Consider the following 18,247-nt stretch of genomic DNA (forward strand, 5'->3'; position numbering starts at 1 on the left):
ATTTGCTGATGATTTTCAATCTGAAAAAAATGTGGTCCTTCATTTAAACTAAATTTGATTTGAATTCCTTCACACACACACACACACACACACACACACACACACACACACACACACACATGCTCTATTTTCTCTCAGTACCCTCTCTGAATGAGACAGAAACTGTTACTGTAGCTTTGGGCATACATGATTCATGTTGGTGTACATAGATTTCAACACTGTGTAATTAGCTATTGGGTCTCACAGTGTGGGGATTTCTGAATTGTGTGACATCACTTTCTCAGTGGGTGCAGAATGATGCTGTGTTCTACCAGTGGGAATCTGAATTTTAGAAAGGACTAAGCACTAGAACTGTATTAATGAAACCATTTACTGTGTTTCCTGTTGTTCTTTTTCTTCTCTCATTCATCTCCTTTTGTTTTCCTTAATATATCATAGAATCATAGAATTAGAAGGGACCACAAAGGTCATCTAGTCTAACCCCCTGCCAAAATGCAGGATTTGTTCTGTCTAAGCCATCCAAGACAGATGGCTCTCCAGCCTATTTTTGAAAACCTCCTGTGACAAAGCTTCCACAACCTCTGAGACGTCTGTTCTGTTGTCGTACTGTTCTTACAGTTAGGAAGTTTTTCCTGAGAGTTAATCTAAATCTGCTGTGCTATAGTTTGAATATAGTTTAAATAGCTGTGCTATTGCCTCTTGTCCTGACCTCTGTCATAAATGTAAAGGAAGGGTAACCACTTTTCTGTATACAGTGCTATAAAATCCCTCCTGGCCAGAGGCAAAACCCTTTCACCTGTAAAGAGTTAAGAAGCTAAGGTAACCTCGCTGGCACCTGACCCAAAATGACCAATGAGGGGACAGGATACTTTCAAATCTGGAGGGGGGGGGACAAAGGGTTTGGTCTGTCTGTGTGATGCTTTTGCTGGGAACAGATCAGGAATGCAAACCTTACCACTCCTGTAAAGTTAGTAAGTAATCTAGCTAGAAAATGCATTAGATTTTCTTTTGTTTAATGGCTTGTAAAATAAGCTGTGCTGGAGGGAATGTATATTCCTGTTTTTGTGTCTTTTTGTAACTTAAGGTTTTGCCTAGAGGGATTCTCTATGTTTTGAATCTGATTACCCTGTAAGGTATTTACCATCCTGATTTTACAGAGGTGATTCTTTTACCTTTTCTTTAATTAAAATTCTTCTTTTAAGAACCTGATTGCTTTTTCATTGTTCTTAAGATCCAAGGCTTTGGGTCTGTATTCACCTGTAGAAATTGGTGAGGATTTTTATCAAGCCTTCCCCAGGAAAGGGGGTGTAGGGCTTGGGAGGGGGATATTTGGGGGAAGACGTCTCCAAGTGGGCTCTTTCCCTGTTCTTTATTTAAAATGCTTGGTGGTGGCAGCATACTGTTCAAGGACAAGGCAAAGCTTGTACCTTGGGGAAGTTTTTAACCTAAGCTGGTAAGAATAAGCTTAGGGGGTCTTTCATGCAGGTCCTCACATCTGTACCCTGGACTTCAGAGTGGGGAAGGAAACTTGACAACCTCTGTGGCAAAAGAGAACAACTTTTCTCCATCTTTTTTATGGCAGCCTTTCAAGTATTTGAAGACCACTATCATGTCCCCCCCTCTTAATCTTATAAACATACCCAGTTAATTCAGCCTGTGCTCACAGGGCTTGCATTCCATCCATTTGAACGTCTTTGTCACTCATCTCTCGCTCCTTTACAGTTTCGTATGGTCATAGCAGTCTGCAGTGCTCTACATAACAATTGTGAAGCCAAGGGGGAAAAGTTTCCCCAGGGGTGGAGTGTTGAGGTGGATTAACTGGTGGCTGATTTTGAGCAGCCAGAAACCAGGGCTATTGGAGGGGCTTAATGGGGGCTATTTGAATCAGGGGACTTTGAAGCAGCATTTTGACACTGAGCCCCAATAATGTGTCTTCCTGTAATCAATTGAGCCAGGCATTGTTTACTTGCCACATTGGATGACGCTTGTAAGCATTCCTGCCTGAGCATTAATTGTAATCTGCAAGTGTGCCGATAGCCACTGTGTATGAATTTCTGCTGCAATAACCCTGTGTCAGTCACAAATAATCACTGTCTTTGTAAGACTTGATTTTTATTAAACAGCAATATACAGATTAACATTTCTTACAAGGGACATGACAGTGAGCAGCACTCTCTGAAGTGAGGATCTCATAGCTGTGAATAAGTCCAACTGTCATTATGGAAAATGTCCCTGGGGTAGAGTGCAAGAGGTACTGCAACGAACCAGGAATGTGAGAGGAATGTGTGTGTGTGTGGGGGGGGGGGGTTGGGGAGGGCAAGGAAGGCAGTTCTGTATGGACTGCAGGGGGAGTCGAGCACACATGTGTTCCACCTGCAGCACAATCAGGGCCCTCAGCATCTCTGTTTGGTCCTCCATGGATATCTGCTCCTGACCCTCTATTATGTACTCCTGGCCCTGTCTCCTCTCCTGGCTATCCAGTTCTAGTTTTTAATTTGTTTCTCTTCATGCTCACTAATGGCTTGATCTGATGATGCAGCACTTTGCAAAACATGTCTTCCTTACTCCTCCTCTTTCACCTCCCTGTCTGACAGAGGTGCTCCACTGGTATGTAGGAGCTTACCATCAAGGGCATATCTGCAGAAGCAAAAGAAACAATACACAAAGTCTGTCTTGAATCATTAAAGTTACATATGCCTCTTTCTCACTTTCCCTGGGAAGCATGCAGCACAGCCAGAGCACTAAACATGGTGAGTTCTGACTGGGGGGTGGTGGTGCAAGATGGGACAAAGTGGGTGGTTTCAAAGGGGAGCAGTCCAAGTGTCTACGGACGCTATTCTGAATACTGGGACCATTTTCCATAGGTGGGTGAGATCAAAGCTGAAATCACATGACTGAGGGTTACTGAAGGTGTAAGGGTGCATCTCCCGCATGTATGCAGCTTCAGACTGGGTCCATATGCTGCTTGGGTTCCTCCAGAAGTAATTGACAATTTGTGAGGCAAAGTTTCCTACAACAGTGGAAGAAACAAAGCAGCTCTGCCAAAGAAATTTTGACAGAGGATTGCAGAGTATCTGCAGGAAAGTTTCCTCGAGATTTCTATGGAGGATTCCCAGGAGATCTCAGTGTGCATTAACAAACTAAATAAAGGACACCTCTACTGCATGTAACCGTGCACTATCAAAGCAAAATGAGTACTTACCAGAGCTCCCCTCTCCTACTTCAGGCATGCCACAGCTGGATTGGTGGGACTGGCTAGACCCTTCCAGAGTAAAAAAGAGATTTTTGGCTTGCCATGCAACCAGATGACCCTGTCGCCCATCCCACATCACCCTCCAACTTGACCTCCTCGTCCACCACTTTGTCTTTGGGGTTGACTCCACTGGCCGCTGCCTCCAGTCTGCCCAAAGTATCCACAGGGCTCTTGTCAGTGGAGGTGGGGTCACCACTGAGGATGGTGTCTAGCTCCTTTTAGAAGTGACATGTTTTTGGCGCCGCACCAGAGCAACAGTTGGCCTCCCTTGACTTCTGCCTCAGCTCCTTGATCTTAGCACAGCACTGTTGCATGTCCCTTTTGTGTCCCTTCTCATCCATACCACAAGTAATCTGCTTGTAGATGTCAAAGTTCCTATGGCTGGATCAGAGCTGCAATTGCACAGCACCGTCTCTCCACAGACCCAACAGATCCAGCAACTCCTGAGCACTCCAAGCAGGAGCACATTTGCTAGAGAAAGCTAATATGGTCAGTTGGGAAGATGCAATGTGAGGAAGCGGAATTTCAAAAATTCCTGGGGCTTTAAAGGCAGAAGGGTGCGTGTCTGTGTACTTGGTTGCAAGGCAGCTGAGTAGAAACTGCTCACCAGAGCAGTCATGATGGGCATTATGGGACACCTTCTGGAGGCCACTTAGGGTAACACAAGCAACCGCAGCATCTACACTGAAACTGCCTTGCTCTAACTTTGTTGCAAAAAGCTCTGTGCAGCTTGTCAGGATGGTTTTATTATGTCGGCATAGCAGGAGCATTGTTGTGTGTACACTGCCCCACATTTGTCAACAAAACTGTGTAGTGTAGACAAGGCCTTAGTTAACTAGACAGAGGAAACCCTAACCAAATATTCCCATTTGTTTTGAGTTACTGTTCTTTCCACATCAACTATATCAGCACTTCACTACAAAACAAACATTCCCATCTTCTATTTTGATCAAGGACATTGATTAATTCATTAATTTATTTGTTTCTATTGTTGAATAAATTCTCTATTCTGTATGGTTATAACTTTTTTAACTGTAGTAACACCTATTTATCAGCTGTTAATTGTCAAAAGAGGATAATGCATCATCACTTTGATTTGTAGGTTTGTGGATGTTTACTTAGGCTTAGTTACTTTTGTAACTTTATTATTGGATTCCAAATTAATATATCATTTTGCAAGGATAGAGTATAGTCCATATATTATATCACAATCTGTTACTAATTTATGGTCATTCCTGATTGATGTTGACAGGGCTGGGAAAGACATGTTTTTTACTGTTACTTGATTGGACATACATTTGTAAATTTTCAGAGGCAAAGAAAGCTTGTGAAAGGAGTAAAGGTTATCTAACAACTGTTAGAGACAGGTATGAAAAATACTTTTAAATTTGTGCTTTTTGATGGAATAATCTTAGAACATGCTAAAATACTTAAGAACTTTTCAAAAAAAATTCTAGTGTTAAAACAGATAAATATAAATGGTTTCAATTAAAACCAAAAATGTTCTATTTCATGAGAAGTTACTCAGAAAATACATGGGTTTTTTTTTCAGACTAAATATTATATTTTGAGATGTTCACTTTTGACAGTTCTCCAAGCCGGTAAAAAGTAAAACCGTTTGCATCTGTAGCTCCACAAAATTACATTTGAGAAGAAAAAAAAAAACATTTTCGTTTTGGAAAATTGCATTTCTGCTTTACCAGATACCACCCCATACCATGGCTGTCTCTGCTTTATAAGAGCTAGTGTTCAGTACAGCACAGTTACTCATGCTACAAACTATGTAGCTTAGAGAGGCATTTTTACATAAAAACAAATGTTATTGAAGCTAAATTTTACGAGTGTATCACAATAGCTTGGGGTGCTAGGTCCTTATAAAAAGGGCAGCAATACAAGGATTATTCAGATCCAAAACAAAAATCCAAATGCAAGTTGGTAAATTAAATTGAAGCCTAGGAGGGTTTCCCCTTTTAGCGTGGTGTCAGCATGAGACGATGGCATGATAATGAAGAACAAAGTGGGGAAAATAAGAAGAAGGAGAAAAACACAAAAAAATCAGAATGAGAGCTGGGAGGAAACGAAGGACCTACAGGTGAGAGACAGTGATCCTGGATGAAAGAGAGGGCTCAAAGGGGATAGTTTGAAAGAGTCTGGGAGAATGGAGAAAGCGAAAGAGGGATTGTCATAAATGGCAGGGTAACCACCTTTCTGTATACAGTGCTATAAAATCCCTCCTGGCCAGAGGCAAAACCCTTTCTCACCTGTAAAGGGTTAAGAAGCTAAGATAACCTCTCTGGCACTTGACCAAAATGACCAATGAGGAGACAAGATACTTTCAAAGCTGGTGGGGGGGGGGGAGAAACAAAGGGTCTGTCTGTCTGTGTGATGCTTTTGCCGGGAACAGAACAGGAATGCAGCTCAGAACTCCTGTAAAAAGTTAGTAAGCAATCTAGCTAGAAACGTGTTAGATTTTCTTTTGTTAATGGCATGTAAAATAAGCTGTGCTGGAGGGAATGTATATTCCTGTTTTTGTGTCTTTTTGTAACTTAAGGTTTTGCCTAGAGGGATTCTCTATGTTTTAAATCTGATTACCCTGCAAGGTATTTACCATCCTGATTTTTACAGAGGTGATTCTTTTACTTTTTCTTTAATTAAAATTCTTCTTTTAAGAATCTGATTGCTTTTTCATTGTTCTTAAGATCCAAGGCTTTGGGTCTGTGTTCACCTGTACAAATTGGTGAGGATTTTTATCAAGCCTTCCCCAGGAAAGGGGGTGTAGGGCTTGGGGGAATATTTTGGGGGGAAGACGTCTCCAAGTGGGCTCTTTCCCTGTTTTTTGTTTAACACGCTTGGTGGTGGCAGCATAAGGTTCAAGGACAAGGCAAAGTTTGTACCTTGAGGAAGTTTTTAACCTAAGCTGGTAAGAATAAGCTTAGGGGGTCTTTCATGCAGGTCCCCACATCTGTACCCTAGAGTTCAGAGTGGGGAAGGAACCTTGACAGGGATATACAATAGCTAAAGGACATTGAAAACTGAAACACCATTAATGTAGCTATAGAGAGGGGATGGTGCCTCGCAGCAGAGAAGAAATATACCTGTTCCAGCACTTGATAAGCTTTTGAAATCGCAGTAATTTGTGGATATTACAAATTATGAGAAAGACAGGTTTAATCTCAGTTTGCACTTCCTCTTTTTACAGATATGAGCAAGCCTATCTAACTAGTCTGATTGGGCTGAGGCCTGAAAAATATTTTTGGATCGGTCTTTCAGATGTAGAGAAACATGGGACTTTCAAGTGGACCAACGGTGAAGCAGTTCTGTTCACTCACTGGAATTTAGCAATGCCTGGTATGTTTTGTCATAGGTATTTTCCATGGGCTTGTCTACTTTGTGCAGCAATACACCCCACAGGTGTGTGAATTCTCATGCACATTGCAACAGGGCTGTCACTTTCTGAGCAGTCCCTCTTGGTCAGAGTGCCCATTGCAGTGGCCTCCCCTTGTTCTCCCCCCTACAGGGCCACTTAGACTCCCCACAGCCTTTCTTATAAGTCCTACCACCCTCCACTTCGGGATGGTTTAATGCCCACAAACAGTCCTGCCCATTAAGTCCCATCCCTGCAATCCAATGGGCCACACTTATCTCTGGCTCTTCCACCATCCACACAGAGCTCTTTTTCTGCCACAGCCCGCTGTTCACAGGGTTGCTTCTCATAGCTGTCTCTCCCTGGAGTTCAGCTTTCTGGCTCTGGCTTCTTGTCTTTCCAGCATCTCCCCTGTTCCAAGGAAGAAGGCAATCAATTTATGGTCCTACACCAGAGAGCTCTTCCCAATTGGCTGAAAGAGAGGGGAGCCCTGCTCCACCCTATATTCCATGGCTCCTGATACCGGGCCCTTAACAGAACAGCATCCTGGGGTTTTCCCTGCATCCAACTCCTTATTCCCTGGGACTGCTTCCTCTCTTCAACTACCAGGTCATTTCCTGGGCCTTTGTTTATTCCAGGTCCCCGGAACAGAGTGTTCTGGATCCCCTCTAGTCTTAAAGAGCCAGTATACCCTGTTACATGCAGCAACATGAGGCACACTAAGTGGCTCGTGTAGACCCTGCTGGCATGCACTAAAAGTTCCCTAGTGCTAGTCAATGTAGTACTGTTTCAATGTTACTTCATTAATGTGTATTAGGGAACTTTTAGTGCATGCCAGCAGGGTCTACGTGTGCCTGTTAGTGTGTAACATGTTGGTGCACATTAGAATTAAGACCGGTGTGTATTGCTGTGCAATGTAAAGGAGCCCCACAGCTTGAATCCATGTTTAAAAGGCTGAATTTTGAAATTCCAGTGAAATTTCATTCTTTAGCAGGGGTGATGTATAGACTGGTTAGCAACTCTCAAACATCTTCAGTGAATGGTGCAATGGTTACAGGGGTAGCTGCATCTCTGTGCCCGTTACGGTTTCTCTGAGTGCTCCGGCTCAGGTATTAGGTCTCATGCCTTTACCTATTCCAGGGTAGAATTTTGCAATTCTCCCATTCTTTGACTGATCCTGTGCTACAGGACCCAGTGTATCAACTGCTATTACCTTGCAGGTCTGGCTGAGTTGGAGCACCTGCAGTTCTTCCATTGAGGAGATTGTGACCAGTGGTATACAAAGATCAGTTTACAGCTGGGGAAATAGTAAATTTGCCAAAAATGCATTTTGGGGGTTATCCAAACTATTTGGCCATTTCAAAACAAAGTATTTTGACTTTTCATTCAGAAGCAGAGTTTCATTTTGAAAATTAGGGTTGCTGTTTTTCTTTTTAAAGCGTGGATGAAAAGACACCCATAACAAAAGGTAAAACAGAAAAAAATCATTTCAGGTTGAAGGAAATGTTTCTTTCTACTCAAAATCATTTTTCCCCATCCTTTTCAGGGAGAAAAAAAATGAAAAAAAAGATCATTTAAGTTCAAATGCAAGTGATTTTTTTTCAGATTTTTCAATTAAGTATTCACTCTACTTTCGATCAGACAGCCTTCTTTTTAAAAAAGTGTTGATTTGAACATTGTAGGAGCAAAGCCTTTTTAGAGTAAAAAGGATTTTAAAACAACAAACAATCTTCATGTATGTTTATCATAAATGTCTTGTCTTAGACCCTGATGGTAACCCAAGCAGGCCTAACTTCTTCCAACTCACCCAACAGTTTCTTATGTTTCAGTCTGGTTCCCCTCAACCAACTATTGCCTTGAGAGTGTGCCCCTCTTTCAACTTAGCTATAGTTCTTTTGTTCGTCTGTGTTGCCAGGCTTTGACCCTTCGTGGTCCAGACCATTTTGCAGGTTGGCTGAAGAGGAGGCCAAACCATCCAAGCTAATAGTTCTGGCATTGTCTCTTAACAACTCGTGAATGTTTGCTGAGAAGTGGCTAGCTTGAGCCATTCTTTTCTTTCCTGCCTGTTTTCCAAGACAGTTCTCTACTGAGTTAACCCAATATATTAATACAGTAAACATCCCAAAAACAAGGTCAATATATATTATTCATAAAGTATTACAGAGCAGTTCCAAATCTGTCACAAATGGCTTTATTGCCAGTTTTGGTACCACTCTGAAAAATGGCATGAGTGATCTGCTGTCTACATCAGTTTAGTTGGCTTTTTAACCCACCAAGACAAAAAGCCAAAACGTAGGATCAGAATCCCGAAATTTGCTATTGTTTATGGACAAGTATCACAGACCACTAAGTACTAGGGGACTGATCCTCCTTTGGCCTGCACAATACATAGCCATTTATATTAGGGTCAAGTGGGTGTAAAATGCTGTCATTCTGATCTGGTAGCATTTTCCATTCACTTTTCACTTATTTTTGCACCACTGCAAAGAATCAGGCTCCAGGTCTATGTAGTCCGTATCCCATTCACCTACCATGAACATCTAATAGACTTCTCCTTTCTCGGCTACACTCTCCTTAGCTTCTCTTGGAATTAAAAGGAGTTTCCCTTCTGCGTTGTGATTCCAAACTATTTTCTGTTTGTCCAACTAGCCAGGACTGAAACATTTCTCCTTAATGATGCACTATGATATTGTGTTTTTGAGAGACTAACCAAGACTGAATTATAGACTCATAGAATCATAGAAGATTAGGGTTGGAAGAGACCTCAGGAGGTCATCTAGTCCAACCCCCTGCTCAAAGAAGGACCAACACCAACTAAATCATCCCAGCCAAGACTTTGTCAAGTCGGGCCTTAAAAACCTCTCAGGATAGAGATTCCACCACTTCCCTAGGTAACACATTCCAATACTTCACCACCCTCCCAGTGAAATAGTGTTTCCTAATATCCAACCTAGACCTCCCCCACTGCAACTTGAGACCATTGCTCCTCGTTCTGTCATCTGCCACCACTGACAACAGCCAAGTTCCATCCTCTTTGGAACCCCCCTTCAGGTAGTTGAAGGCTGCTATCAAATCCCCCCTCACCTTTCTCTTCTGAAGACTAAATAAGCCCAGTTACCTCAGCCTCTCCTCGTAAGTCATGTGCCCCAGCCCCCTGATCATTTTCATTGCCCTCCACTGAACTCTCTCCAATTTGTCCACATCCTTTCTGTAGTGGGCCCCCCAAAACTGGACACAATACTCCAGATGTGACCTCACCAGTGCCGAATAGAGGGGAATAATCACTTCCCTTGATCTGCTAGAAATGTTCCTACTAATGCAGCCCAATATGCCGTTAGCCTTCTTGGCAACGAGGGCACACTGTTGACTCATACCCAGCTTCTCATCCACTGTAATCCCCAGGTCCTTTTCTGCAGAACTGCCGCTTAGCCAGTCGGTCCACCGCCTGTAGCAGTGCATGGGGTTCTTCTGTCCTAAGTACAGGACTTTGCACTTGTCCTTGTTGAACCTCATCAGATTTCTTTTGGCCCAATCCTCCAATTTGTCTAGGTCACTCTGGACCCTATCCTTACCCTCCAGAGTATCTACCTCTCCCACCAGCTTAGTGTCATCCACAAACTTGCTGAGGATGCAATCCATGCCATCATCCAGATCATTAAATGAAGATGTTGAACAAAATCGGCCCCAGGACCAACCCCTGGGGCACTCCACCTGATAGTGGCTGCCAACTAGACATTGAGCCGTTGATCACTACCCATTGAGCCCAGCAATCTAGTCAGCTTTCTATCCACCTTATAGTCCATTCATCCAATCCATACTTATTTAATTTGCTGGCAAGAATACTCTGGGATTGTATCAAAAACTTTGCTAAAGTCAAGGAATAACACATCCACTGCTTTCCCCTCATCCACAGAGCCAGTTATCTCATCATAGAAGGCAATTAGGTTAGTCAGGCATGACTTACCCTTGGTGAATCCATGCTGACTGTTCCTGATCACTTTCTTCTCCCCTAAGTGCTTCAAAATGGATTCCTTGAGGACCTGCTCCATGCTTTTTCCAGGGACTGAGGTGAGGCTGACCAGTCTGTAGTTCCCCGGATTCTCCTTCTTCCCTTTTTTAAAGATGGGCACTATATTTGCCTTTTTCCAATTGTCCAGGACCTGCCCCTATCACCACACATTTTCAAAGATAATGGTCAATGGCTCTGCAATCACATCCATCAACTCCCTTAGCACCCTCAGATACATTAGATCCAGACCCATGGACTTGTGCATGTCCAGTTTTTATAAATAGTCCTCAATCTGTTCTTTCACCACTGAGGGCTGCTCACCTCCTCCCCATAATTCCTTAAATATATACTGCAGTCAAAGGTATTTGTAGCTCTTCTTTCACAATCGTTAAAAGGGAAAAAGCCACCTTGTGTAGAGAATGAAAGGAGGATGGAAAGGAGTACTACAGAAAACTGGCTGAAAGATGTTGGCTAGTTTGCAGGGATGTCTTTTGCTGTCCTCAGGTGGTTTCTGTATCTGCTTTCCATGCTTCTATCTATTCATCCATTTTGTTCCTCTTATCTCTTTCTCATTGGGTTAGACACCTTGCATTAAGATTTCTTTTAAATTGTACAGTAAATATGATAAACAGAACCACAGCAAAGTTTGACAAAAACTGGTTGCTTTATGGAGGTGATCCATGGAATATTGTTCCAAATGGCTTTCAGGCTCTGAGACCACATACTGCCAAATAAAGAATGTGAAAGTCAGGTGAGTATGTGGGTGTGTGAGAATTTCAGAAGTTATTTGCAGGATCTTGACCATTTCAAGATGACAGACTACCGGCTACTTGCATTGTCACAGAAAAGACCTAGACAGAGTGTCCTTTGGATACCAATGACTGCTCATGCATTTGAGATTTAAAATTTTTGGAAAAGGAGTTAAGTTGCTGGATAACTCCAATCTCGTCTTTTCAGTTTACATGATTCACTTTGCAAAACTCCTTATTTGAGCAGCCAGATAACCATTACCCAACTCCAATACAGGTTTCACTCTCATAAAACATAATAAAATGAGATATGAAAATTACAGGGGGAACAAAAAGAAAAAAAGTGTGCATTTTAATTTCATTTACATCTCATGAAGGAAGAAAGCCAGGGTGTGTAGCAATGAGAACTGGAAGTGCAGCTGGATTATGGCATGTTCAGGACTGTGAAGAAAAGGCAAAATTTCTCTGCAAACAACAAGCTGAAGCAATGACCTTTCATCCTCCTGTTCCAGAAAAAAATTCTTACTCCAAATGCCCCATGGGTTGGGGTTCAAACGATAACATCAGTTCATGCTTCAAAGTAAGTATTAAATTTCCAAACTAATAATGAACTGGATACATGCAGATAGATACAAAGAAAGTCTAAACTGCAGAGATTCCCAGGCTATGGTACAAACATAACAAGCTAGCGTATAGACTATTTATGGGACTTGTTTCAACTGTCAATTATCAGCAAAACAGCAGACTATCTGAAGATGGCATTCTGTAATCCAATTTAAATATGTTTACTTTTATATGATTAGCTCTTTGATTTCTCACATTGTCTTAAATCCCCATACAGGAAAATAGCTAAAATGTCTTTTTTAATGCATATAGCATAATATACAGTGTTTAATTGTAAAATATATCATTAGCCTTTTGTGAGAGAAGGAAACAAAAAGAAATCATGGCTTGAAGCTCGAGATTTTTGTAGAGAGATAGGAGGAGATCTGGCTGCCATCAATAGTAAAGAAGAACAACAAGTGATACAGCATTCAATAGTGTAAGTATAGGCTTCATAATTGGTCTTCCAATATAACAATATTGCAGTATAACATGTTGTATAACAAAACTAAAAATGCTCTTGGATCCTTCCTAAAATAGTCAGTTGAAAATCTATGAATATGTTTAGTTAGGTTCATCAGAAAAAGGGTTGAGTCAATACACAAACTTCACAGGTTAAACAGAATTGTTATGTACTAATTTCTAAGTGTGGTTGGGGAGCTTCTAAAATTGGTTCAGATGGTACAAAAAACTTAAGAGCAATGGAAAAAATGAATGGCCAATGCTTCCATTTAGGACTCATTTCTAACTACATTTCCTAGAAATCTAGGACAGGAAGGGACCTCGAGGTCATCCATTTCCCCACACTGCGGCCAGACCAAATATATCTAGAGGCCTAGATCAGTGGTTCTGAACCTTTCCAGACTACTATACTTCTCTCAGGAGCCTGATTTGTCTTGCATAACCCCAACTTTCACCTCACTTAAAAACTGCTTGGTTACAAAATCAGACATAAAAATACAAAAGTATCACAGCACACTAGTACTGAAAAAAATCTTACTTTCTTATTTTTACCATATAATTATAAAATAAATAAACTGGAATATAAATATTTTACTTACATTTCAGTATATAATATATAGAGCAGTATAAACAAGTCATTGTCTGTAAGAAATTTTAGTTTGAACTGACTTCCCCAGTGCTTTTTATGTAGGCTGTTGTAAAACTAGGCAAATATCTAGATGAGTCGATGTACCCCCTGGAATACTTCTGGGTACCCCCAGGCGCATGTGTACCCCTGATTGAGAACCACTGCCCAAGACTATCCTATCAGGTGTTTGTTTAACCTGTTCTTAAAAACCTTCAGTGACAGGGATTCCACAACTGCCTTGGTGACCTATCCCAGTATTTAACAATCCTTATACTTAGAATGTTTTTCCTAATATCTAACCTAAATGTCCATCGCTGCAGATTAAGCCAATTACTTCTTTTCCTAACTTTAGAGGACGTGGAGAATAATTGATTCCCATCCTCTTTATAACAGCCCTTGACATATTTGAAGACTGTTACTAGGTTCTCCCTCAGTCTCCTTTTCTCAAGGCTAAGCATACCCATTTTTAAACCTTTCCTCACACTCAGGTTTTCAAAACCTTTTATCATTTTTTGTTGGTCTCCTCTGGACTCTCTCCAATTTGTCCACTTTTCTTAAAGTGTAACACCCAAAACTGGACACAGTACTACAGCTGATGCCTCACTAGTGCAGACTACAAAGGGACAATTACCCGCCATGTCGTACAGACGATATTCATGTTAATGTACCCAATAACGATATTAGCCTTTTTAGCAACTGTATCACATTGTTGGCACATATTCAATGTGTGATCCACTATAGCCCCCAGATCTTCTGCAGTACTACTGCTTAGCCAGTTATTCCTCGCTTGTATTTGTACATTTGATTTTCCCTTCCTAAGTGTACTTATCTTTGCACTTGTCTTTATTGAATTTCATCTTGTTCGTTTTAGACCAGTTCTCCAATTTGTCAATGTCATTTTGAACTCTAACCCTGCCCTCCAAAGTTCTTGCAACCCTTCCCTACTTGCTGTCATATGCAAATTTTATAGCAGACTCTTCACTCCACTATCCAAGCCATTAATGAAAATATTGAATAGTAGTGGACCCCTCTACATACATCCTCCCAGTCTGACAGTAAATCATTGTTAACTACTCTGTGACTATGGTTTTTCAACAAGTCGTGCACTTTTAGCGGTTTCAGATAGATCTTATTTCCCTACTTTGCTTATAAGACTGTCCTGTGGGGCTGTGACAAAAGCCCTACTAAAATCAAGATATATCGCATCAACTGCTTCCCCTCTACCCATTAGGCCAGTAATCCAGTCAAAGAATATTTGCTAAACTATTTTCAAACAAAGTAGTAGTTCATAATCTATGTGGAATTTTTTTTCCCCTAAAAGAAGGCAACAATGAAACATTAAAAAATAAAAACAAGCTAAGAATTTTTTTTCATCAGCATTTGTCACACAAGGAAATATTTTGTGTTGCTTTGATTATTATGAAAATTAATGGGGGTTAGATGCCTAACTGCACTTTCTGCTTTGAAAATCGCCATCAAAGTTAGTTGATGGTAATTTAGTACTTGAGATGTCTCCTATACAGAGGTGTGTGTCAAGACTTCACTACCATGTACCAGAATATTTATCTGCAGATCCTGACACAATTAATTTAACTTATTAGGTTTAAAGTTCTGAGTATGCCTTTAAGCCTCCAACAGATATGAGAGCCTATAAATATCGAGAGCCTTAAAATTTGCTGAACTGCTGTAAGTACTAACATTGATTGTGTATAATGATGACCTATATCCTGTTATAGTTATGTGTTATTCTATTTCTATCACACATTTTAGGGACAAAGGACTGTCTTTTCGGCCTTTCTGGATTGGTTTATTTTGCCTGGATCCTGATGAGGGCTTTTTTTGGAGTAATGGCTCTCCAGTGAGTGATTTAGTTTTTAGCCGTATAGCTATCTTTCTAACTTCATCATCCTTGGAGCGACTGGGGGCAGTTCATTAAGGGATATGGATTGAAGATGACTATAATCTTCCAGTAGGCCATCATCTCACTGGTGAAATGATTGGACAGCAATCCCCTCAGAGTGTTCTGGAATCCAGTGGGGCCCATTAGTCTTTAAGATTATACCATCAAAACAAGTGGAAGTAGGGGCTATTGAAGGACCCTGACTACTTGGAGGCAATTATATTACTGTGACAAAGATATACTACAGTCTCTCCAAAATGTATTTAGTTACTGCATGCAGATATATAATGCAGTTCCCTTTCCCCACTTAATTTTTAGCCCCACCTTGATATCTCTTCTTACAAAAGCTGAATATGTTGCTTTCATAACACATCCATGTGCTGTTGGCACAAAAAGCAAGAGCCTGGCTTGAAATTAAACCAATTGTGTTTCTACTGTAGATGAGGTATAAAAACTGGTATAATTCTGAACCCAGTAATGAGCATGGAAATGAACATTGTGGAACAGTCAATGAAGAGTTTTCCATGGACTGGATTAACACACACTGTGAACATTTTAACGATTGGATTTGTCAAATAGAGAAAGGTAGGTTACTTTCTATTTTAAATTAGAATATTAGACAAAAAAAAACAATGACCAGTTAGCTGGACTAATTAGATTAAATTGCTGTGACCCTGAGAATCATTCTTTCCATAAGGGGACATGCAGCGAGACTGAGACACAATGGTATCTCACAGCTATAATGAGATGGAGTTAATTCAGACCTTAAAACAATGTCATTAAAGTAATTCATTGACCAAAAACACACACAAAAGGAGACAGAAAAGAACAGAAAACACAACTTCTGTCTCTGGTGCTGAGTCTTACCTGAAGTCTCACTGCTGTAGATGCACAGACACAGCACCAGCTGTTATCAGCCACTCTGTGACCTGGTAAACTTCTATCAGCATCAGGTTGTTTAGGGTGTTGCTTTCACTGCCTCATTAGTCACAGGCTCACAAGAGTGGTGCAAAGTGGTGGAGTGATGTCTTGGTTGCTTAAACTCATCTCTTATTAAACAAAAGGCAAAAAAGAGAGACAGAGAAAAGAGAAGAAATAAGGAAGGAAAAGGACACATGAGATAGGGTCTCGCATTCCAGGTTTAGCCAGAAGGGGTGGAGGTGGCAAAGTCATCTGGGTCCCTCTCTCTGGCCCTTTCTGTTCAGCACATCTCTCAGGATCAGGACAGGGAAGCTCCAATGGTGGCACAGTGGATCCTGGTGTCCCAAGAGATGGTAGGGGTGGCAGCCATGCTGGTAAAGCTCAGTCCTTTAACTCCACTCTTCTAATTATTTTGACCCTCCCCCTGAAGTCTCTTTTAAGGACCCCAAAAGGGAATGATGGGCAGAATAGCCTACCACCTCATCATTTTGTCCACCAGTGAAGCCTAATTTCTAACACACCAGTTTTGGTCCATTCATTTCCAGTTCCAGCCTCCTCTGTTTACCAGTCGCAATCTCAACACGGTCCTTGGGTTGTAGCAGTAGGCCTGTTTTTTGGACTAATTCAGTCTTCCTGGCTTTAACTTTTGATGACTTTCATAATCAACTTTATGTAACAGACTGAGTTGGGCTTTTGTTACTTTGGAGAGCTCTGAGTACAGGCCTCTGCACAACATCCCTCCCCTCCCCTTGGCTTTTAAGAAGGCAGCAAGCTGTCCTGTCCTGTCCTGTCCTTCCCCTGTTTACATCTTTGGAAGGACAATCAAAGTAGGTCTTTGTCTAACAAATCAACCAGTAAGAATGTTCAGTAGACAGGCTACCCCCCCTTTATCCAGCTGCAGGACTCAAAATCGCTGCAGGGCTGAGAGGTGCTAGGCCACCAGCAGTTGTACCTCAGTTCTGGAGCATCTTGAAGCCCTATAGTTAAAGGGCTAGCAGCAGTGGAAGAAACAGCAGAGTTCCATTTCTATTACTGCTAAAGTGGTAGGAGCTGGGGAGTCAATCTGAACATACCAGTGATTTGGAGCATACCACATTCTGCATTGTATTTTCCCTCTTACTCTTCCCAAAGGCATACTTTAGTTTCACCCCCATAAAACACATTTTATTACACAAATATCAAAGTAATATATAGTGTAAGTCATATGATGGATTGCTAAAATCCAGTACATTGGAGGGATTCATGTTTTCTTTACACTTAAAAACTTGGGGGCTCAAAATAATATTTTGCTGAATGAAAAAATTCCTTTAATATCACGAGCATATGTCAAAAATATAGAAAATTAATTTTTCCTTTCCTTTACAGGAACACCACTTAAACCAGAACAAACAAGCTCTTCTGCCACTAAGCTCCTGTCTATTTCATCTTACCTGGAGAATAATACAGTATAACAAGAAGAGCCTACCTTAATGCACACTAGGTACAGAACATGGAGTTTCATTATTTATCTTGCAGAGTATGAAGTCAATGAAGATGGATGGATTATATATGGGGACAAGCAGTATTTTTTCAGCACAGAAAGTGTCCCCTTGGAAAAAGCTAGGGAGTTCTGCAAGAAGCATTGTGCAGATCTTGTTGTCACAGTGAAAGAAAGTTTCTATGGAAATACGTAAGCAAACACTTTATTACTTAATTCAGCATAGTCAGCATACGTCACATATGTTTATGAAATACAGGAGAATGTGCATTTTTACATGATTTCTTCACTACAGTGTCTAATAGATTTGAAAATTAATTGAAAAAGGACATATATAAGGCAGCTTCTTAACAGAAAATTAAATGTTCAGAATAATAGCTGGCAGATCCTGCTGCTGCTCCACTTATTAGGCTCAAAAGTCAACTATATCTGGTCTTAGTCAATTATACTCCTCAGAATCCAGTGGATGTTTTGCTTGGGTCAGGTGTTGCACAATCAGGCCCTTGAAACTTTCAAAACATTGCAAGTGTGGGAACTAACAGAGTTGCTAATATCATAAAGTCACTATTGCAAAAAAATCACTGCATTAGGCTGGTGCTTTTGGTGTGTGAGAGAGAATATGAACAAACAGAGAAGGGAGATTTTGAAGCACAGTTAATTAACGGACTGATCTAAAAGAAAACATGTAGGTGCTTTTTTACCCTGAACAACCTAAATAATTTAAACTAGATTCTTCCTGAAATTAAGGAAGGAATATTTACCATTCCCGCAGCCTCACCAGGGCAGTAATCTTCCGGGGAGGCATTGTGCAGCACTGCACACAGTGCCCCACAAAGCATTCTCTTAAAATCAGGAATGTGCTTGCCAGGCTGGCCTGGATA

General features: G+C 41.0%; 1 protein-coding gene across 1 annotated transcript in view; it reads left to right on the forward strand.

The window, feature by feature from the left end:
- Window positions 1-18,247, forward strand: part of LOC125630818 (macrophage mannose receptor 1-like) — a 56,696-nt gene that overhangs the window by 17,918 nt on the left and 20,531 nt on the right. The window contains 9 exon segments of the mRNA XM_075124751.1: window positions 4,506-4,554; window positions 4,557-4,620; window positions 6,453-6,601; window positions 11,753-11,955; window positions 12,290-12,417; window positions 14,839-14,926; window positions 15,409-15,553; window positions 17,255-17,527; window positions 17,530-17,558. Coding sequence (XP_074980852.1) covers window positions 4,506-4,554; window positions 4,557-4,620; window positions 6,453-6,601; window positions 11,753-11,955; window positions 12,290-12,417; window positions 14,839-14,926; window positions 15,409-15,553; window positions 17,255-17,527; window positions 17,530-17,558 — 1,128 coding nt within the window.

Source organism: Caretta caretta, chromosome 2 (genome assembly GCF_965140235.1).
Source record: "Caretta caretta isolate rCarCar2 chromosome 2, rCarCar1.hap1, whole genome shotgun sequence".
NCBI classification, from domain to species: Eukaryota; Metazoa; Chordata; order Testudines; family Cheloniidae; genus Caretta; species Caretta caretta.